At 46.8% G+C, this 23,400-nt stretch overlaps 1 protein-coding gene across 1 annotated transcript in view; it reads left to right on the plus strand.

Moving 5' to 3' along the window:
- LOC147018574 (guanine nucleotide-binding protein-like 3) overlaps window positions 1-23,400 on the plus strand; it is a 78,594-nt gene that overhangs the window by 33,580 nt on the left and 21,614 nt on the right. Inside the window, exons 11-13 of the mRNA XM_085898363.1 lie at window positions 3,577-3,754; window positions 7,029-7,171; window positions 7,255-7,379. Of these exons, the coding sequence (XP_085754489.1) occupies window positions 3,577-3,754; window positions 7,029-7,171; window positions 7,255-7,379 (446 nt within the window). The remainder of the gene's footprint in view (window positions 1-3,576; window positions 3,755-7,028; window positions 7,172-7,254; window positions 7,380-23,400) is intronic.

A 23,400-nucleotide genomic window follows, 5' to 3' on the forward strand; every position in this document is an offset into this window, starting at 1 on the left:
AGTAATTATGTTCAAATTGGCTTGTTTAAAATCCTGTCTTGTCATAATGAACTGTGCCATGGCTCTGGAAAAACTTTGAAAAGATAAACAGCAGGAGATAAGAACCAGACATCTGCCTATGACCTTGCCAGCAATAAACCATTCTGGTTCAAAGCACACAAAAGGCTTGCTGACAGTTTGAGGAAGATATAAAATACCGACAGTTTACGTCAGGAGTTGGGAGAGGGGGAACATGTAAACGGAGAGAAGGAAAACATGTAAACGAAGGAGCTGTGTACCGCAAAATTCATTTTATAACCAGCTCACCCAGTAAAGGTGGAACCATGAGTCTTCTCTGTGTGAACCTGGAATGGTTCAGTGATTCTATTCCCTGATTAAAGAACCAGCTTCACCAGGCTGTGCGCTGGTCGCTCCAAAGTCTAAATCTACCGGTTGGTCTACTCGTCGAATCTGTTGTCCTGCTGCATCTTGGAGACTATATGAAAGCAGGCATTTCCTCCCTGGCTGTATCAAGACTGCAGCCTTTCACCTGCTGCCAGTACGCATCGTCCTTCACTGCGTGCAGTCCCGAATTCAACGTCGCACAGCTTGAACTGTGGACTTGGGTTCATCTGCATACTTTGGTGATGCAAGGTTTCAAGAACAAATTGACTAATTAGGTGACAAATTATCTCAGGTAGTCAGTTTGTAACATAAACCCCAGCAGGTTTTAAATAGGTGAAAGGTAGGTGGTGATTCAAGGAGTTTTGCAATGCAACTGACTTGTTAGATTCATCCTGTGTGTGCCCATTGGCCAATATCCTTTTCAACGTGTTCACATCCTACCCTTCACCCATTTATAACCTGCTGGGGTTTGTTACAGACTGGTGACCTGAGATGATTTGTCACATCAAAAGTCGTGAGTCAATTCATAGCTGAATTGATATCTGTGGTGTTTGTACTTTATTAATGTTGGGATTCTTAGAAAAGTCATGAAGCATTTCTTTTAATTAATATTATTGTTTTAAAGATAGACAGTAGCGATTTATAAAAGATCGTTCTTTCAATTGTCGCATACTGGTTTCACCGGTAAAACAACAAACAAGGCATATTATTGCCCTTGAATCTTGTTTATCAAGACATTCTCCGGGTAACTGGTGCACTCTCTTCCGTGCATCGAGGTGGACACGTAGCACTTTATAGGACATTCAAATTGGTGAACATGGAGTCATGATTCCGGGAACTCATGACGACTCTGATGGATCGATACTCAAGTACATAAAGATGAAAAATATATGGTTGCCCACAAAAAGTGATGTTGATGGTCTGGATGGTGATGGATCCACATCTTGGGTTACAGCTCAGGGGAGGCCTGAACCAGTTTCCTCCTGACCATTAATCCAGATTCACCGAATAGCTTTCCGCAGTTTCACCACCACCCATTGTTGTATCCCGCAGTCGTATGGACTCTATGCAATACAGTGTTCAACATTGACTCTATCACTAAGCAACAGGACTAACCTCAGCATAAATGCAGTGCATATCTGAGTTTTAACTCCATGAAGTGTAGCAGTGAGCTTATCTTTCTTTCCAGGTGGTTGCAGTTCCTAACATTGGGATGTTGCGAAAAGAGTTGAAGGAATGCAAGAGATTTAATGCATTTGAACAAGGAAAATGTGAGAAATGAAAAAGACTCACCATGAGCATTAATTTCAGTGCTCACAGACAAGTTGAAGCTCAGCACGTATGTAGTACTTCCCATTGTCATTGTCTGCTTATTTGTTGTCGCAACAGCAATTGGTGCACTCATAAGGCAAGTCACGTCAATCGTATTACAGCATGAGATGAGCATGGATCAAACTGGTGGGAAATTGACTGGTAGGACCTCTGCTCACAATGAGGTTACATATGATGCTGCCCAGGAGTTAGATTGTGGTGCTGTGGTTCCTCCTGTTCAGCTTTTAAATATTTCTGCACGATATTTTTTCAGAAAACACGTGTAAAGCAGCTTATTGGTAAACCACATCTGCTTGGAAGCCGCAGGTTTATTGTCTGAGAAAAATGCATGCTAAAAGCTAATGGAGAATCTGTAATTGTTTATGCCACCCTGTCTGTGGCTGCACTATCCATCTTCTCGGCTCTGGTACGCTGAGTCCAATGGTGAGGTGCTCAATTCGCCTGCTTTCTCAACAGATTTCTCAAATTTCCCAATTAAGTGAAACTTTTCGTTCTCCCCATAAGGCTCGCAAGAAATGCATTTCCATCTTTAGGCAAGCCAGAAAACCTCAACTTGGTAATTTCAAGATTGAACCTTCTGAGCAGTTTCCTTCCTCAGTCCTTTCGGTGCCCTTTAAAGTCTGTTTCTGGCGTATGCTCCATCTCCATTCCTCCCTCATCTCAAATGGCCTCACCTCTAATTCCATTCAAGATGGAGAATGCTTTGATTCAACGTTTGCCTCCTTGTGTCAGTCTACCGAAATCAATCCCGCCCTATCCTCACCTTAACACCTGGTACCTACTGCCAACTGTACGTCGTGCATTTATGATCATGTATTTTTCTTTTGGGACCAAGGTGCATCTGCTTGGTTTTGGTAAGCTTGTCATCAATTTGCGTGTCGAGTGCTTCATTTGAGAAATATGTCTCTGGGTGTTGCTTAAGGTGAGGCTTTTGCACACCTCAGCTTCTGGTTGGCTGGTTTTTGTTAATGTAAGATTTCTCCCATATTTTTGTTTTTAGTCTAAAAACTTTTTCTCATTTCCTGCCTCATGATATAATCGTGAGATTTATCCATCCATGCTTTTGTGGAACAGCCTTTTCTTCCCACCATGATGGGGGAAAAACATTGGTGGTACATTGGTTGTACAAACCAATGTACCACCAATGGTGGTACATTGGAAAAACATTGGTGGTACAAACATTGGTGGTGGTCTGTTGTGCTATTTTTGACCTGACTACTCTTTGAGGTTCTCCATTCTATTATGTTTGTTTGCATAATATTATTATTATATATTATTCTATATTTTGTTTATTTGTTTGCAGGATATCTCAAAAAGTTGACGGATTCGGAGGAAATTTGGTGGGCAGGTTGTGTGTTTGACGAGTACGAATTGATGAGATTTTAATAAAGATCTGGATACTGGAATCTTCTCAGTGATTCCTCACCATTGAGAGATGGGGCCAAAAACGATACATAGCATGATATTTCAAAAAGTTGTGAATGTATTCGGATAAAACGAGCTGGTCAAGTTGGTTAGTTGACAAGAACAAGTCGATTCAATTTGGGTTCAGGTCCGGTTCCAGATCCGGCCCATCAGTGGGATACAAAACGTAAACTGTTGAGCTTGGTGGGGGTATTCACTCTTCCAAGTGCCGTTATAATTTTGTTATATCCTTTATTTGTATGCAATGATATTTGCTTTTTTGCTTTGTGAGAGTTGGTTTTCTAATGAATGTTTTCTTTACTTCCAATTAATTATCATTCAAATTATAATGTTGGTGCAGCCATTACTACGTGTTCATATTCTGTGTATCTTTTCTCTTCTCCATTCACTCTCTCTAATCGGCTAAAATCATTATCTTTTCCCCTCTTCCTATAGGTGTGTGCAGGAAGTGAATCTTGAAAAACAGCTGTTCTTGTTGGATACACCAGCGATCGTCGCTGCTCGCACATCGCCACTGATGTCACGTGCCCTTCGCTCTCTCAACCTGCCTGAGTTGGAGTTTGATCCAGTCAGCCAAGTTGAAGCAATCTTTCCGAGCTTTAACAAGGAAGACGTAAGGCTGGATTTGGCAGGATAACAGCTGTGCTCCGCAGTGTCCCTTGTGCACATGTGTTGCTCGTGGTAACAAACATAAAACTTGTGGAGTGATTAAGGCCTAATTTACATTTGCCACGGTGGCCGTGGAGTCTCCAAAATCTACGGCCACGAGCAATTATACGGCGGCCGCAGTATTTCCACGGTCACACAATGTAGCAGTCATATATGTTTTTATTTTTTGGGTAGCCGCACGGCCTATTTATAAATTGTGGAGACCAAAAACGTGGGGGTGCCCTACGGTCTTTGATTTGATGTCGCACGGTGACCTTAGGACGTTCCTGCAGCGGCCATATAATTTTCAAGGCAGACGCAAGGTGCCCGCAAGGCGACCGCAGGGGGGCCCTAAGGCGAATGTGCGGCCAGACGGATGATAACGAGTGGGTTCCTTTTTTTTTTCTTCTTTTTTTTAACCAGTTTTTTTGTTTCTGCTTGTCGAATTGCCACGGCGACCTTACGACCTGTAAAATATAGCCAAACGGCGTAGGGCCACCCTGAGGCCACCGCAGAAACTCTGCGGCCGCCGCACGTTTCTGTCAATTCAGAGGGCGTATGGCCGCCGTATCCTCACCGTAGAGCAAATGTGACTTCGGCCTTACCAGTGAAATATATTTGTATGTTGTATTTCTTGAGCAGGGAATTGAACCGTGTTACCTCTGCCACTGAAGATGGAGGAGCTTTTGTTTTCACCCGTTTGTCTTTGTTACTTGGCAATTTTTTTTCTTTGACAACTGTGTTGATCACCTCCATTTTTGTTTCAGTACGACACGGCTTGGCTGAGTGTGTTTGTTTGTTTGTCTGGCCGCTCACTTCCAGCCCAAACCACTTAACCGACCGTTCTGAAATTTTTGGAGATTAATGTCACCGACCTTGCGACAGTCCTGGCATTGAATTTTCATAAAATTTGGTCAACCATAAAGGTCTACATGGGCCAATTTGAGCCAAATTTTCTAAAATCGTCAAATTTCATCCGATTGACTTAAAATTTGAACAGGACTTGCATGTCAGGTCAAGGAATTCAACCACCTTTTACTTTTGAGGTTAACAGGTCAAAAGGTCAACCCAACATCAGCCAAATTATTTAATTGTTTCTAAAATGGTCAATTTCCATCTGATTGACTTGAAATTTGAAAAGGATTTACATCTCAAGTCACTGAATTCAACCACCTATTATAATAGGTTGGCCTATAATATAACCACCTATAATATTATTATTTTATTTACAATATAAAATATTATAAAAAATATAATGGATGACGAATGAGAAGAATGCTGGATGACGACCATTTCAATAGTGTCCCAGCCAGGTTAGTGAGCGTGTTTCCATTTAACTCATGGCCTGTTCATCAGCAGGTGCCACAAATCGAAAAGACGTGCTACCAGAGGACAGAAGATAAGCGGGTCAGGGTGAAGATAGAGCAGCACCAAATGGGAAGCACAGTCTAGGTTAGGCGCTCCTTGAGCTGCAGGGAAGGTAGATCTTGGCAGGTACGAGCTTAGGCCCGACACTGGGTTGAAGGAGACGAAGAGGACTCGAGATGTGACCCAGAGATCCCAGCCCCAGCAGAGTTTGGGGCCTCGTTGCAGCAGTTCGTGCAATCAGGTTTGATTCACCAAAGCCAGATATGCATGTTGGAGGCAGCCGTGATGGCTGCATAAGCCCCACCCGCACCATTGAACACATGTTGCAGATGACTCGCCGTGTTGACCTTCAGGGCCTTTGTTGGGCATTGTGCGACCACATCAAGTTCACGGTGTATCTGCAGAGCAGCAATTTGCGAGTGCGGTCGGGGTCGTTCCCCCAGGCAGGCACCATGCAACGGTGACGTTAAGTCTTTGCCTTGCTGGGGTTTGACTTGTTCAACCTTCTCTTCAGTCGGAATTTCTTCCCCCCCCACCCCCTACCCCCCACTCCCCCTCTAAAATGCTCATCTTATCTCCTCAGGAAAGGGGTCATGTCATCATCATGTGTTAAATGCCCAAATCACCCAGATCTGGGTTCTCCCCATCCTCCAATCTTTTGGTGTAAGTTCTTCCAAAGTATCATTAGATGAAATCGTATACTGCATAGTTCAATTGCTCTCAACACTCCGAAACAAACAAAATCAAGGTTAAGCATCTAACCTACATTGCAAGATTTCTCAAAAGATTACCCTTTTCCTTTCCTTTTTTTTTTGCACCTCAACGACATGCTAAAATCTAAAGAAATCTCAGTTGTACGTGTACTCCAAAACAATCATCTCATTTGCTATTTCCATGCAGAAAGGGCAGCAGTATAAGGGCAGCAAATAACATGTCCAACAAAAATCAACAATTTTGTCCACTATACTCCAAAGATCCCTCCTCGTCAAGAAAAATATTCCATCATCTGGATAACAATTATGAAAGTTAGCTTCTTTTTCTTCTTCAATGTATTTTAATTTCTCTGAGCAATAAGTACAACATTCAAACCCAACAAGAGGACAGGCTCCCCCCTTTTGGAGCAAGTACCAAATCCAAAGTGATTCGATTTTGCATAGTTCCCATTTTAATATTCATATCTGATTTTACAAATCATATCTTTGCAAAAATTCCTTGTAAATCCTTGTAAATGGGGATGTGCCTGGGGGATGGCCAGATGGAGGTCCCTGCATTACCAGTGGAAAGTGGATGCAGCGACCCGCTGACTCAGCCTGTTATCCTTCCAAGGTCGGCGAAATGAGTAACCGTGTAGCAGCCAAAAAGGCTGCGCACAAAGGGAAGGGGTATCAACAGATTGATTAAATCTGGTACTGGTGTGGTGCAGGCATGATGAGCCAAATGGGCTCCTCCAACGCAAAAATTCCTTGTAAACATCTGCCTGGGGGATGACCAGATGGAGGTCGCTGGATTACCAATGGAAAGTGGATGCAGCGACCCGCTGCTCCAGCAAATGCTCCCATGCCTGACCTGACTTTCATCTCTAAATATATATTCCTCAAGAATAATTGCTTGTTTTGATATTTTTAGTGCTTCAAGTATTCTTGTAGAATGGTTTCTTGAAAACTGCAAACGTGAAGTATTTGATTGTGATGGTAAATCATTCTCTCCAGATTGATGCTGAATTTGCTTCCTCCTGTACATGTGTGTGGATTTGCACATGTTCTTGTTGCAGCTCTTACAGTACTGTTTTATTTGTAATTATTTTGCTGACTATTAAATGATGCTGATCTTTTTCCTTTTTTTTGTCTTTTCCTTTCCAAATGCTCCTTCAGTTGATGCTCCACTATGCATTGCCAAAATTCTCGAACAGCCATGAGTTCCTCCAGCTGCTCGGCCAGCGCTGGGGTCAGTCCACTCGTGAGGGGAAATTGGATTCCAAATCCACGGCACGTTCTGTGCTTGTCAAATGGTTGGGGTAAGTGCATTTTTGCTTCATATTTATTGGCATTCCATTGTTAGTATGACTGTTTCAGCAGTTATCTTTGTTGTGTGCTCCAGGATTCTTCCATACTACACCCAACCACCAACCATAAGCACTGAGCTGCAGACTACACATCCAGCCTGGACAAGGCCTGAATTTAACCCAGAACGGTTGAACAATGCCAATGCTGCTCTGCTGAACCGTAAGGAGTAACAAGATTGGTGCTCTAGTCAGAACAGTTAAGAACAGGCCATTTCTTTTTAGTCATAGACCCCATATAAAAACACTTTCTTTCCACTTTGGTGTATCTTGCTAATTTCAACCAAAGCTTTCTTTTGGTAAAATGTAATTTTGATAATGAGAACTGAACTAAACTGTTTGGTTTAATTTGTGAATCATCATTGGTCTGTTAAGGAAGATGTTTTATTTGACATAGCCCCAAATAAATAATTGAGGGGAGAAAGAGCCAATGAACCGGCAGACCAAGTAAATTGAAGTCATCAAAAATTTCATTGATTTCACTCTCGTTGCAGTCACATGTATCGCTGAAATGCAAAATTTGGTGTGACAGCACTGGTTGTCCAATCTGTCCAACCTCAAGATTGAACTTTCAAACTTGGCTCCCTCCTCTAAAATCTGGTGGTGCCTTGTTAAGTCGGTCTCTGGTGATGTGTAGATTCTGAGAAGAAAGCAAATACCTATTTTGGGGGGCAGCCCCACCTCACCCCCATAAACCCTCTCAGTCGACCCCCTCACACCTCAATTTTTTTTAATGTATTTATTTTCTTAATACTGTGAACAAATTTTGGTAGATACAAGGTAATGAAGTTTGTGGTCAAGTTTCATCAAAATCATGAGTATAGTTTTAGAGAAGAAGTTGCAAATGTTCGTGGACGGACGGACTGACCGCGCCATCCCATAAGCTCCCCAGAACTACGTTCCAGTTGAGTAAATGAAAAGCTGAAATGGCTTGTGTCAATAAGTAATCAACTCCCTTTGCAATGACACTCCAAATTGAGCTCAGGTGCATCCCATTTACTTTGATCATCCTTGAGATGTCTCTACAACTTGATTGGAGTCCACCTGTGGCCAATTCAATTGATTGGACATGATTTAGAAAGAAACACCCCTTTCTATTTTAGATTGCACAGTTGGCAGTGCATGTCAGAGCAGAAACTCCATCATGAAGTCCAAGGAACTGTCGGAAGACCAGACTTGACTCCCATTGAGAATCTGTCTAAAGACATGAATATTGCTGTTCACCAACGTTCCCCATCAAAGTTGACAGAGCTTGAGGAAATCTGCAAGGAAGAATGAGACAAAATCCCCAAATCTAGATGTGCAAAGCTGATTGACAAAAGGAAGAAGACTCAAAGCTGTAATCACTGCCAAAGGTGCTTCTTCAGAGTATTGACTCAGAGAGTTGAACACTTATTGATGCAAGACATTTTCATTTTTCATTAATTTGAAAAAAAAAAAAAAATTCGAAATTAAAACATGCTTTCACTTTGTCATTATGGGTTATTTTGTGGAGATTGCTGACAAAAAAAAAATTAATCCATTTTAAATTCAGGTTGAAACAACAAAATGTGACATAGGTCAAGGGGTGTAAATACAGTACTTTCTGAAGGCACTGTATCTCGGGCTTTCGATCCTCCAGCGCCCCGCCTTGCTCTCCACACTCTGCCTGTCAAATTGAAGGCCAACTCAGTTCTTGGATTGCTGAGGTCCTCCAGTTTTGTAGCCAACCTACGTGTCTCTCTCTCTCTCTCTCTTTCTCTCTTTCTCTCTTTCTCTCTTTCTCTATTTCTCTCTCTTTCTCTATTTCTCTCTCTTTCTCTCCTTCTCTCTCTTTCTCTCTTTCTCTCTTTCTCTCTCTTTCTCTCTTTCTCTCTTTCGCTCTCTTTCGCTCTCTTTCGCTCTCTTTCGCTCTCTTTCGCTCTCTTTCGCTCTCTTTCGCTCTCTTTCGCTCTCTTTCGCTCTCTTTCGCTCTCTTTCGCTCTCTTTCGCTCTCTTTCGCTCTCTTTCGCTCTCTTTCGCTCTCTCTTCAAAACCATGATCATTTCTACCCCTGTTATACCACCCCCCAAATTTCCAGTTTTTTCCCCTGAGTGTTTGCTTTGTGTCTGTCTTATGCAGACCCTGCATTCTCCCCTACTACTCTTCCTTACCTGCATATCTTGTCCGCCTCGGTCAATTCCCCCCACCCCCACCCCCGTTTCCCTGCTGTTTGCATTTGCTCCTTCTCTTTCCACTCTTCTTTTGGTTGTGTTGTGTCCTGATCCATTCTGTGTTCTTCCTCTTCCATGAGCCACAGCTCTGTATATAAAATAAACCCCAAAATGACCATCAATATTGTGATGAAATCACAATCTTGGTCAGGTGATGAATAAATTTGACAGATATCTGCAAATCATTGATGGAATAAGTAGTCTCATCATTACCCCAATTAATGTTGTCGGGAATGATTGTCGAGACTCGTTCCCTGTTGTCTCAGCGGCCCCACGTATGTTTATTTTTAGGTCATCTCTGTCATCTCAGTAAAGATGACCTAATAATAACAGTCTCGAAGTCTGTCCGCCCATCCGCCTGTCCGTAGTCCGTCCGTCCACAATCAAACCGAGTGGAGACAAATAACCAAGAGTAGAATGGATAGAAGTCGATGAGACATGCACAACGATATAACTTTCAAGGTCGTCCAAGGTCGAGGTCAACGTCACGAGGATGTCAAAGTTGCGAAAATCGTCGATTTCAAATCGTATCTCCTCCCTCATTTATCAAGAGAGATCAAATGTTATTAGTGATTCAGATACAATGGAATATTATCTAGAACAACACGAGCCATTTTTTTGAAAGTTGCTCTCGTTCCGATTTTATAGCCCTTCAAACTTCGCTCTGATTCCCCGTATGGGCCGTTCATAAAGTACATACAAAAAAAAGTATTAAATTAAGAACCGGAACTCTCCGAGACAAATATTACATTTGAAGCTTTTGTCAGATTTAACTAAAACTATGGAACACAAGTTAATATGCACACTTACGTTCATTTTTGGCATTAACATTGTCTTGAATGTCAATTTATACTTTTATTTTCATAAATGACGTGCTGTGATATTAAAAGAAAACGGTAAATTACACCGCCAGGGACTGCATTGTCATGACTTAAAAACATCGGTTCATAAGGAACTGCTGGCTTTGCAAGCGATTAGCGATGTATGAGGGGGGTGGGTGGGTGGTTACTAGCCTGCATACAGAGGGGGTGGGTGGTTTTGAAATCCGGAAGTAGAGCGTACGTACTTTATGAACTGCCCCTATTCCATTCTGGCACAGAGTTACTTTCGACCTATGGCAGAGATGACCGGCACTCCCGCTCGGGGGTATTTTTTTTACCTGTGCTTTCATTAATTCTCATTTCCCCTTCTTTTTATTAATGGCCACATGCTTCATGTAATGGGGCCTCTGGCATGTGATGTAATGATGTTGGGAGTGGTCTGTCTTATTGGGATGTTGGGAGTGTTCCCCTTAGGAGGGGAAAAATTATTTATCTTTCATTTATCAGTGGAGGCGGGTCAAGTGGCAGAGAGCATGGCCAATGGAGAAGTCGTTGTGATATATATCTGACCCCACGCAATGTCGACGGCACAATACCGTCAGATCGATGGTGGGTCTCAGCTGGTTTCTCACAAGGTCCAGCCTTTCTTTTTCGGCAGATTGCAGACTCTGCGCACTCAGGTTCAGCTTCTGCTGATCGCAGACTCGGCGCACTCAGGTTCAGCTTCTGCTGATCGCAGACTGACCTCGGTGCTCTCAGTTGCACCTTTTCCGGCACACGCTCGCCTCCAAAAACCTACTGCTCATCCGGCAGATCGCGCCTCGACACTCGTCGTTTCTCTCTTGCCTTCCCGGCGCACGCTCGCCTCGAAGCCGACTGCAGTTTTCCCTTCTCCTTTTCGGCGCTCCTTCGCCTCAAAGTCGAATGCTGACACACACCGCCAGTTCTGTTCAGCCGATCGCACCACACTGGTGCACAGTTTCACCACCGTCTTCCCAGCCGACTGCTCGCCTCAGTTTTTACCACCTTTTCTTTTTGGGGCACGCCCCTTTTACAAAGCCGACAAACTTCTCCCTTCAGTTTCACTTCCTTCTCTAGGCCACTCCCCCTCTCAGCGCGCTGGACGGAGTCTATTGTCTGGAACATCTGAAGGAAGAAGAAGAGCCTCTCGGTCCACCACCACTGCACAAACAATTAACAGCCTGTGACACCTCCCGACACACATGTAACGTCAAATTACCGAACAACCTGGCTGAACATGCATTTAATGGAGATCTGGGCTAATCCTATATTTAGTAACACGCTAAGGGCCATTTCCACAATCGTGTATATATATATATATATATATATATATATATATATATATATATATATATATATATATATATATATATATATATATATATATATATCTGTATAAAGCCTGGTGGCGGCTTGGGATCCAAGGGTCCTGAGTTCAAGCTCCGTTCGCTGCTGAATTAACACCAGGGGGTTGACTCAGCCTCTCATCCTTCCGAGGTCGGCGAAATGAGTACCAGTGTTCTGGTCCCGGTGTATGCCCCAGTTGGAATAGGTGTACCATATCCCTGTGTGTCGTTAAAGGCGACCAGGGTTGGCATCAGGAAGGGCATCCGGCCATAAAACATTGCCTCAAGAAAAAGCCAACCCCTGCACAGCAGGGAAAAATGGCTGTAAAAACGGTCATTTTATATTTTATATATGTATTATATATATGTATTATATATGTATTATATATATATATATGTATTATATATATATATATGTATATATATATATATGTATTATATGTATTATATATATATATATATTGTTGTGGTTACCAAATTCGCAAACCACCATTCAGGTCCCTTAGGTGAGGTATCTCGGTAAGTGCATGTGTAGTTAGGCCCAAACCCGTTGTCTAGTGGGAATACATGTCATTTATGCGAGCTGCGACTCTTCAGGATAGCCGTTTTTCTTTTACTATCTTTATTTTGGACCAACCGCCATGATTACCACCACAACCACAACATCAACCACCAACCACAACGCCGCTTCACCACAACTGCCACGACCTTCACGTCACACCTCGCAACCGTAGCATCGCCACCGTTCTTGCCCCGCTGTGGGTACCGGTGTTGGACTCGTGCAGGGCGCGCGTCGAACAGCGTGTACAAAATCACGGATTTTGTGCTTCAAAAACGGATCAAAAACGACACACGCTCACTTTTTGCCGTCCAATCGGTGAGCGAGGGGCGATTTGGCCCCGCCTCCAGGACGATTGATATATGCAAATTTGTGGATCAAAAAGCCTTCACGCCCACTTTTTCTCGGGCCAATGGGGAGCGAGGTGAAAGGTCAAAGGGAGGGGGTCAAAGGCGAAGCTACGGGGGGATAAAAGGACCGTGTTCGTCAGTCAGAAAAGAAGAGGAGAGTCTAGAAGAGCAGAGTCAGGAGACACCAGACGAGGAGTAGAAGTGAAGAGAGTCGGAGAGTGGAGAGTCGGAGAGTCCAGAGGCGGAGAGTGGAGAGTCGGAGAGTCGGAGAGTGAAGTGTCGGAGAGTCGGGTGGAGAGTCGGAGAGTCCAGAGGCGGAGAGTAGGAGAGTCGGAAGCAGAGGGTCAAGACTTCGCGGGCGGTGGAGCTGCTCGTCGTGTGCGTTGGACTCGGAACGGAGGGGACGAGCTGTGGAAAGGCGGCGACACCAGACGAGGGGGTGCTCGCGTCGTGCAGGGAGCTGCACCCGAGGGAGGCCGACAGCGCGACCTGGCCGAGGTGGAGACGCACACCAGGGATAATAAAGATCCTCTATACCCCGAGCATCAGCAACCCCCTCCTGTTTCCCCTCGCGCTGAGATAGTGCGACCAAGGGGGCCCCCTTTCCCACCCCCTACCAGACACTGTCCGCGAGGCCCGCGGGGTTGGGGCGCCATCGCCGATCCGCGTCTCATCACCAGACGGGTAGGCGCGACCCGGTCTCGGCCTCAGGCCCGCCTCATTCTTGGGGGTATTCTTTTCCTTGGTTTTGGGTATGTGTTGTCGGCGCCGTCTGTGAGGTAGAATTGTATAAGTGTTGCCGTGTGCTCGGTAGTCGGTATTAGCTCTGCATTGTGTTTTCGCTTTTACATTTGCTTTTTGTGTAAATTGCATTGTGTCTTTTCTGTGTGCATTTGGTGGAATTGAATGTGTGTGCTTCCCGTGTGCCGCGAATAAATGTGCTTTGTGTTGAACTGTTTCCCGCTTCGCTTCGTCATTTCTCCCATTGAATCCTCATCTTGCTTCACGTAAAGGGTTGGTAGTGGGCTGAATACGCCCGATAATTAATCGAACCGTCGAGGTCGACGATAACACCGCTCGGTTATTCTGATAGTACGGAACGGGTCGCTTAAGTGGCCCGTGTCCGAAGTCGACCTGCGGCGAGGTGCGATCGCCCGGTCTACCCTCCGCGTGGGTACTTAGGTAGGTCGAATTTGGCGAGCAACCCTATCCCACGCGGGGGCTGATTGGCTCGATCGCGGTGAGACCGAAAGGTCCACCCGTGACTGGTTCCCGGCGTTAGTCCGAGAGGGTCACGACTGGATTGTCCGTCCGGTGGGCGACGTGCCGCGATTCGAGTTACGTGGCCGTCAGCACGCCGGCGGGCGCGAAATCGGCAACACTGGTGTCAGGTCGTGCGATACAAATTCATCGCCCTCCTCGCGGCACTGGTATCGGAGAACAGGAAAACGGGCTCTCCTGTCTCCGGCTAAATTCACGGGAATCGGTCCAGGGGTGAGAGAAGCGACCCCCGATTCCCTCCAAATTACGAGCGAGTAAAATTAACCCTTCACGAGAAGCAAGATGGCGTCTCAAGGCGAGCGGGAGCCGGGGGTATTAGAAATGTATATGTGTAGTAAGGTAGAGTCCATGGTCCAGGATGGAATCCCCGTGCAGGAAATGTTGATTGTGCAGGAACACGGACTCGCCCAACTGAACCCAGGGCCCGAGGTGGGTGCGGCAGCGGCCGCGGTGTATGACACCTCCCCCCCCCTCTCCACCAAGACCCTTCCCCAACCCCTGCCGAAACGGCTCACTCAAGCGCACCCGACATAGCCCAGCTATGCGCCATGCTGGCGGCAATGAACGAAAAGATGGATGCGAATACACAACAAATAAACGAAAAGATGGATACAAATACAAACGAAATGAAAGGCATGAACGAAAAGATGGATACAAATACAAATGAAATGAAAAACGAAATGAACAAGCAAATAAACGGAATGGAAGCAAACATGAAGGAGGAAATGAAAACGTTCCGGGGTGAGACGCAGAACATGGGCCGATGCCTGCAGGCGGGCATGAAGGCCGTGACAAAGGAAATAATAGTTGAGACAAGGGAGGTAAAGGGTGAAGAGTTGGCAGAGACACGGGAGATAGAAAAAATAGAGGAAAGACTACACGAGGAAGACGGGGTAAGTGACGCACACACACACACGGAGGTAGTGGAGGATAATGGGGGTGAGCTCGCGGAGCGTGCAGGGACCCGGTGCGAGCAGCTGGATGGCCTCCTCCAGGAACGAGGGGAGGGAGTATGCCCCCTTGAGGCGAGTCACGACCAGGTGAGTTCGGTCGTGCTTTGCGAGGTCGAGGGGAGGAGTGCTGTGGACAGGTGCTTGGAGAGCTTGGGGGGTATAGAGGCCCCGGAGACCCTTGTGGGGACACGAATCCCCAGTGTGGTTGTCCCGGTGTGTGTGGTGCAGGGTGTGAGTGCGTCCCCGTGTGTGGAAGCGACCCCGTGTGTGAGTGGTGTGGTGGCGATGGTGCCAGAGTGCGTGCTTCCCAGCACGCCGGGTGTGGATGGGGCACCGTGTGTGAGTGAGGCCGTGTGTGTGAGTGAAACGGCCAGTATGAGTGAGGCACCACGTGTGAGTGGTGTGGTGGCGATGGTGCCGGAGTACGTGCTTCCCAGCACGCCGTGTGTGGATGAGGCACGGAGTGTGAGTGAGGCACCGCGGGTTAGTGCCCCCGCGTGTGTGGGTGAGGCACCGTGTGTGGAAGAGACCGCGTGTGTGAATGTCGCCGTGTGTATGAGTGAGGTACCGCGGGTGAGTGCCCCCGCGTGTGTGGATGAGGCACGGAGTGCGAGTGAGGCACCGCGGGTGAGTGCCCCCGCACGCGTGAGTGAACGGCCGTGTGCAAGGTCGCTGTGTGCCAGGGAGACCGTGTGTGTGAGAGAGCGGTATGAGAGGGAGATGTCGGTTGGCATGCGGGAGCACGCAGCCGCGTCTCCCCGTGTGAATGTGATGGAGTGGACTGTGTGCGTCGTAACACGCAGGTATGCGTGGGTTGAATGGAGACGGAGACGGCGACAGAGGAGAGAAAGCCGTGTAGCGGCTGTAGCTGTTTCGGGGACCGTGCCGGGTTCACCCAGCAGTGAGCACGAGGTTCGTGCTGTGCAACGCACGAGACCGCCACGTGCTCGCTTGCGAGAGTGAAGTCCCGGTCCGGAAACGCACGCGGTGGATTTGCCGATCCCGCGGACGGACAAAGTTTAGGCAGGTAAATGGATTTGGACCGGACGGGTTCTCCACGCGATCGTGTGTGTTAAGCTCCAACGGGCAAAGCACATGTGTTCGCGTGGGGAACCCCTCGAGACGTGGGGCTTGTTTTTTTATGCGCACGGTGACGTCATGGCTGCACGTGGGGTTGGAATCCGGCAGGAGGGGTATCTCTGCCGGATGGTCCCGTCCAAGGAGGGACGAGGAACACGTGCAGCTGCATGACGTCACGGGCAGGTGCAAAGTGCGCGAGCTCTGAGTTGCCGCGCAGGTGCTGCGCATGGGAAAAAAAAAAAGCAAGCCTCACTTTCGGGTGTACAGGATTCCTGGGCAAGGGGTGAAAGACCCCCTTACCCTGGGCACAGGATGGAAACTAGTTAGGGGGAAGGGTTAGCTTAGCGAGACCGACTTCATGGGGCAGGGGTAAGTCCTCATGGAGTCCGTGGAATGGATTAGTTAGAGGGATTGTAGCCAGATTTAGGTTGGGAAATAAAATGGGATTATTTTGGAGACAGAGACAGACTTTGAGTGTGTAGAGTTGACGTAGTTTAGCTACGTAGTGTTAAAAGGAACGTGCTGTAGTTTAAGGGACGACGTGGGAGCACGAGTTAGTTAGGGGTTGTAGTTAGAAGGATGGCAGAGTTCAGTGGTGTGTGTGTTGAAGAGTTGGTGAGTTATGATGTGGAGACATGTTGAGTGAGTGAGGCCAGCGGGTCTGTGTGTGTGGAGTGAATGGGGAATGCATGGTGCGATGAGTGATTGGGGGGAGGAGTGACTCCCGCCCAAGGGACCCCGGGGTCAGAGTAAAGTGAGTTAGGGGGTTAGTCAAATTGAAAAACGGAGGTCGTTTTGCTGTTGGTGGGAATGTAGGCTCGAGACCCATTTGGAGGGGTGCAGGAGCCCTGTTGACGGGCTTGGGAGCGTGGCTGCGAAAGGTGAGTATCGCTGAGTGGGTACCCCGGGCACCAGGCTAGTCGGCCGTGGTAGGCCAAGGGCCCATGGGGGGCCGGGATAGAGTAGTGGGCACGGGTGCGCCTGCTTGGTGCGGGGGCCCGGGGCGCCATTAGCCGCGTGGGCAGTGTTGTGGGCACGGGTGACCCTCGGAAAGGGGCCCGGGAGGCCGGCCTGCCACGTGTGCGTTTCAGGCGAGGTGCCATGGGGGGCACTCCCCGGTGTTAGGGAGCTGGTAGGCTCGGAGGCAGTGTAGTGCCCGGGGGTGCCATAGCGGGAGAATCGGCAGAGGGTCGTGCCTGCCAAAGGGAGCCACGTGTCCCAGCCAGGAGACCGTGTGAGGGCACGGAGAGAAAATTGGGGGGCGAGGCCTGAAATTGTAAGGACACCAACACAGGCGACGGGAATCTGGGTTGTTAGAACCAATAGTTTAAGCGAGAGGCGCTTGTTGAAAGCCCCGGGGTAGTTTAACAGTTAAATGGTTAGGGTAGATTAGGAGATGTACCCCTCCGCACCATCCATCCCCTCGCTGTCGTTGTGGGCCGCTGGACCCACTTGGTGTTAAGATCGCCGAACTCTGGGGAGGCCATTCTGAGGCTTGAGTTGGGCCTCGACACAGGACGTCAGCTCTCCCTTGTTCCCCTCCGGGAAGGGAACGTAGGGGTTGGGAGTAGGCTAGGTGACAGGATAGGTTAGCCGAACAAGGACGATAAAGGGGGTTAGGGGACGATTTATAGTGGGGAAGTAAAAATAAAAAAACAACAAAAAAATAAGTTGGGGCTAAATTGGGGTTTAACAAATTAAGGGAGTGGGTATGTACAGTGACAGGCAAAGGCGATAGGTTGGGAGGGAGACAGGTAGGTAGGTCCGAGCCCGCCTTCCAAGTGGCCAGCACCACCGCACTCCCTCCACCAACTTCCACTGACAGCAAGGCAGAGGCCGGCCAACTTCATCGGCAGCTGTTGTTGTGCTGCAAGGCCTGTGCCGGCCCACTTCATCTGCCGGCTGGCTGTTTTTTCTTCAAGGCCTGTGCCGGCCAGTTCATCTGCCGGCTGTGTTTGCCTGCAGCGGCCTTCTTCTGCGGGCTGTGTTTGCCTGCTTGCCTTTGCCATGCCATGCCCACTGCCCACGTTCACCAGCCCCGTTCAATTTTTGCTTTGCCCCCCCCCCCCCCTGTTCATTGCCATGTGCGCCAGGATCAAGGCAACAGTTTGCAAGCTGCGAGAACTGCCCTGTTGGCAGCTACAACACGGGCCTGCAGTGGCGGCCCGTGCACCGTGTTTGTGTTCATGCATCCATTCGTTGTGCTCATTGCGTGTGCCACTTGAGCTGGCACGGGGACTGCGTTTGTGCAGCCCATGCACCGTTGTGGTTCACTGCGTTCAGTTCAAAAGGGAAGGCCTTGGACTGCGTGTGAGCAGCCAGCCACGTTCCCTGTCACCTGCATTGTTTGAGTCAGAGACTGCATGCGGGCAGCCTGGCTCCCTGCTAACTGCTTTTCTTTTGCAGAGTTCAATGATCCTGGGCCATGGTTTAGTGTAAAATTTGTAAGTTAAGGTTAAGATGTACTGTAAATATGAGTGCGCCCCCCGGCATGTCTGTCTAGCGCCGGCAATTTTATTTAAGTCGTCCGTGTGAGTGAGTTTGTTTAGATAGTTGCGCAGCCCTCAGGTATTAGCTCTGCATTGTGTTTTCGCTTTTACATTTGCTTTTTGTGTCAATTGCATTGTGTCTTTTCTGTGTGCATTTGGTGGAATTGAATGTGTGTGCTTCCCGTGTGCCGCGAATAAATGTGCTTTGTGTTGAACTGTTTCCCGCTTCGCTTCGTCATTTCTCCCATTGAATCCTCATCTTGCTTCACGTAAAGGGTTGGTAGTGGGCTGAATACGCCCGATAATTAATCGAACCGTCGAGGTCGACGATAACACCGCTCGGTTATTCTGATAGTACGGAACGGGTCGCTTAAGTGGCCCGTGTCCGAAGTCGACCTGCGGCGAGGTGCGATCGCCCGGTCTACCCTCCGCGTGGGTACTTAGGTAGGTCGAATTTGGCGAGCAACCCTATCCCACGCGGGGGCTGATTGGCTCGATCGCGGTGAGACCGAAAGGTCCACCCGTGACTGGTTCCCGGCGTTAGTCCGAGAGGGTCACGACTGGATTGTCCGTCCGGTGGGCGACGTGCCGCGATTCGAGTTACGTGGCCGTCAGCACGCCGGCGGGCGCGAAATCCGCAACAATATATATATATATATATATATATATATATATATATATATATATATATATATATATATATATATATATATATATATATATATATATATATATATATATATATATATTTCTGCAGCCTATAAAACCTTATTTCAATTGAATTATAAACTTGACCACTTTTGAACACAAATCGCCTTCTTGGCACTCACAACAACCTCCAGTTTTGCACTACTTGGATAAATGTTTTTAGGTCGTCGGTTGTAAACGGCAACCGCTCAGGCTGGAACTACTGTTCCGACTTAGGAGCGTTAAAGTGGTGCCCGGAACCATCTTACACACTCAGTGTCAGGATTGCTGGTCTTACTTTCTGTCTCACTCAAACTATAGCTTCTGGGCCAGCTTTCATCTCTCTCTCTTGCAAACAAACATCATACACTTCAAACAACCATCACATACTTTTCATCATACTTTTTTCTTACTTCCTCATTTTCCCTCCTCACTTTATCGGGGGGGGGGGGGCTCAGGAACTAGTAGTATCGGTCCCTCTCAAGATCCTTGCCTTTTGAACCAACATGACTCTTTTTCAATTCATTTCACCAACATCCGTGGTCTTTCCTCCAATCTTTCCTCTGTTCAACATCATCTGGCAAGCTCCTCTCCTCATATCTTGCTTCTCTCAGAGACCCAATTATCGCATAACGTTCTTGTTAATTCTTATAACATTTCGAACTATAACCGTCACTCACGATTTTGCTTCAAAAGAGGAGTCTGTATATACTCCAACATCAACACGCCTGCTATACACCTTGGGGACCTCGAATCTCCAAACATTGATGTCATCTGGCTTAAGACTTGTCTCCCGACCATCAATCGCTATCTTTCCCACCATCACATCACTATAGCATTGCGTTCCTCCAAGCCCATCCCTTTATGTACTCGAGGTGTTGAATGAGGAGTCGGAGCTGCTGGGACTACGGGTTTCCTGGGTCAAAACTAAGATCCAGGCTTTCAATGACATCTTGGATACTGCTATTCTGTCTGTACCTGTTTGTGGTGAGGATGTTGAGGTCACAGAGAGATTCACTTACCGTGTCAGTGACATTCATATCTCTGCTGGCTGTGAGCAAGAGGTCAACAGACGTCTGGGTCGTGCCTGGGGAATCATGGATTCACTGGATCATGGGGTGTGGCTATGCCGGTAACTGTGCGGGAGGAGGAAAGGCTGAGTTTTCAGGTTCCTGGTGCTTCCAGTCTTGCTCCAAGGATGTGAGACTTGGACTCTGACCAGGGATCTGAGATGGAGACTTAAGTCCTTTGGTACCAGGACTCTTCGGAGAATCCTTGGCTATCACTGGTCACACTTTTTGTCCAACTAGCGGTTGCTGAGAGAGACTAAAATGATATTTGTCAACCGCATAGTCTGTGAGCATCAGCTGCGGCTGTATGGACATGTCGCTCATTTTCCTGACGCTGATCCTGCTCAGCGGATTCTCTCAGCGATGGAGCCTCGTCAGTGGAAGTGGCCAATGGGCCGACCACGTGCCTCGTGGTTGCAGCAGGTTGATCGGCATCTCAAGGAGATAGGGATGGGCCAGGCATCCACCGGGGGGATGGCCAGGCATCTACCTGGGGGATGGCCAGACGCAGGCCCCTGGAGTACCGGCGGAAAGTGGACGCAGCGATGCGCTGCTCTGCTGCATGTTCCCATACCTGACCTGACCTGACCTGACTATCTTTCTCTGTTATGCCATAAAAAATACTCCATACACCACAGGGAATGGCTGAAATCTTCCCACATGGATATGAGGGGAGGGAGTGGTTGAATGTCTTACATTTTCCATTCTTAATGATTTGGAATAAATTATCACCCACCCTATCCATATCCCAGATCGTCATGGCCAAACTACCAATACTTTGGATTTACTCGTCACTTCCAATCCGTTGCATGACGACAACACAATTTCAACTCCAATTGGTTCTTCTGACCACAATCTTGTGAACATTACTTTACTTACCACCACTTCTTCTCATCCGACTGCTCGAACAAAACGCCAGTACAGTATTGGCATTTCAATAATGCTGACTCGATTGGTTTACGAAATATCTTTTCTGCCTTTCCCTGGAAGGACTATTTCCTCTCCTCGGGTGATGCCTCTATCCCTGCTGAACGTATAGCTGAGGTTATTGTTGCAGGAATAGAGGCTTATATCCCTTTCTCTTTCAAATCTATTTCTTACCAATTCTTGGTTCAATAATCCCTGCTCTGCTGCCATTCGTCCAAGGGATGCCACATATCGGACATGGAAAAACTCTTCTTCCTCTGACTCTCATTCAGCTTTCATATCTGCCAGAACTCATTGCAAATATGTTATTCGTGAGGCAAAGCATTCCTTTATTCAAAAGAAATGTGACCTCCTCTCATCTTCTTCCACTAATACATCTTGCTGGTCCTGAGCTAAAAGTATCTCCAACAACTTCTGTCACTCTACCTTTCCTCGGCTTTTCCATTCCGATGATACTATTGCTGTCTCTCCGACCGATAAAGCAACTCTCTTTGGTTCTCTTTTCTCTTCTAACTCCACACTGGATGACTCTAACATTCCATCTCCCTCTGATGCTCCCCTCACCAATCCTATGTCCCTCCCGAGAATCTCTTTTCATGCAGTCAAAAAAATACTCCTCAAAAAAAAGGCAAGGCCTACGGGCAGGATGGCATTCCTCCCCGTGTCTTGAAGGAATCTGTTTCAGAACATGCACCCGTGCTTACTCGTTTGTTTTGGTTTTGTTTAAAAACCCAAACTTTTCCTCTACCCTGGATACATGCCTTAGTACGGCCTATTTTAAAGAAGGGTGATCGATCAAACCCTTCTAACTGCCGTCCCATTGCTTTGACATACTGTTTCCAAAGTCTTTGAATGTCTTCTCAATTCCTATTTCCTCAAGCATCTTGAATCTCACAGTCGTCTATCTGATCACCAATACGGCTTTTGCAAGGTGAGATCTACAGGTGGATATCCTTTCTTTCATTACGAATGTCTGGGCCTCTTCTTTGAGAGACTTTGGGGAATCCTTTGTTGTTGGCCTCGATATCTCAAAAGCCTTTGACAGAGTTTGGCATCAGGGTCTGATATCCAAACTTCCCTCTTTCGGCTTTCCTCAATCACTCTGCTCTCTCATATCGAGATTTCTCTCCGACTGTTGTATCTCCGTAATTGTTGATGGTTCAACATCTCCCCCTTCCCTATCATCAGCGATGTACCTCAGGGTTCCGTTCTGTCTCCAACACTCTTCCTTCTTTTTATCAATGACCTTCTTTCTTCCACAAATAACCAAATACACTCGTCTTCTGATGACTCAACATTACATTCCTCCATGTCTTTCCCATCTGCCCCGTCTTTCCTCACTCGATGTACATCTCGCTTCATCACAGCCACCTCTTTAAAAGTTTAATGCTTCAAAAACTCCATTTGTTCTCATCTCTCTATCTAAAACTCCTCTCAACTCTCCAATATCCTTTGAAAGCTCAACAATTACACCATGTGATACAATAAACCTACGAGGTATCACTCTAACATCAAATTTATCCTGGAATCCACACATTACTCAAATAGCCAAGTCTGCCTCAAAGAAATTAGGAGTCCTGTTCAGATGTCGAAGATACTTCTCCTCTGAACAGTTTCTTCAACTACATAAAGGATTGATTCTTCATTTCATGGAGTACTGCTCTCACATCTGAGGAGGTTCCAGCTCCACAAACTTACTGGACAGAATTGAATCCAAAGTTATTTGACTTGTAAACTCTACCAATTTGACCTCAAAACTTGACCCGTTCAAATTACGCTGCAAAGTCGGCTCTCTTTCTCTTTTTTACAGATATTACTTCGGTTTCTACTCACAAGAACTTGCTGCTTGTGTACCTCCACCATTAGCGAGACCAAGGAATACTCGACAAGCCAGGACGTCACATGATTATCGTGTGATTATTGGCAACTCAAGGGTGGGCCGTTACGATGTTTGTTTCTTCCCCTCCACTGCCAAACTCTGGAACTCTTTACCTTCTCACGTCTTCCCAAACACTTGTGATCTTCCCCTTTTCAAAAAGCAGATTTTTTTTTAACTTTCTCAAAAACTCTTCGACTATTCTCTCTTTCCTTACCTTTCTATTCATGCAGGGCTTTTATTTAAGGCTTGGCCTCTGAAGACAATTCAGTCCGTGCCCTGTAGCCTTCAACATGAAAACAAAAATACATTAAAAAAAATACGATGCAGTCTTGACGCTTCATGAGTTCTGCTCGTGCTCTCAACATTATGGAATATCGAGATTCAGACAAAATAGCAGCTCGTAGGATCAGTGATACATTTTACTTGGAGATCCCCAAACCGATTTAATTTAGAATTTAACTTGGCTGTTAAAAGTCATGAGTGACATGAATCAAGTTGGTTGAAAGGATTTTGTTTTTCCATCTTTTGT

Source organism: Eptatretus burgeri, chromosome 10 (assembly GCF_056783735.1).
Source record: "Eptatretus burgeri isolate ZD-2024b chromosome 10, Ebu_testis_v1, whole genome shotgun sequence".
Classification (NCBI taxonomy): domain Eukaryota; kingdom Metazoa; phylum Chordata; class Myxini; order Myxiniformes; family Myxinidae; genus Eptatretus; species Eptatretus burgeri.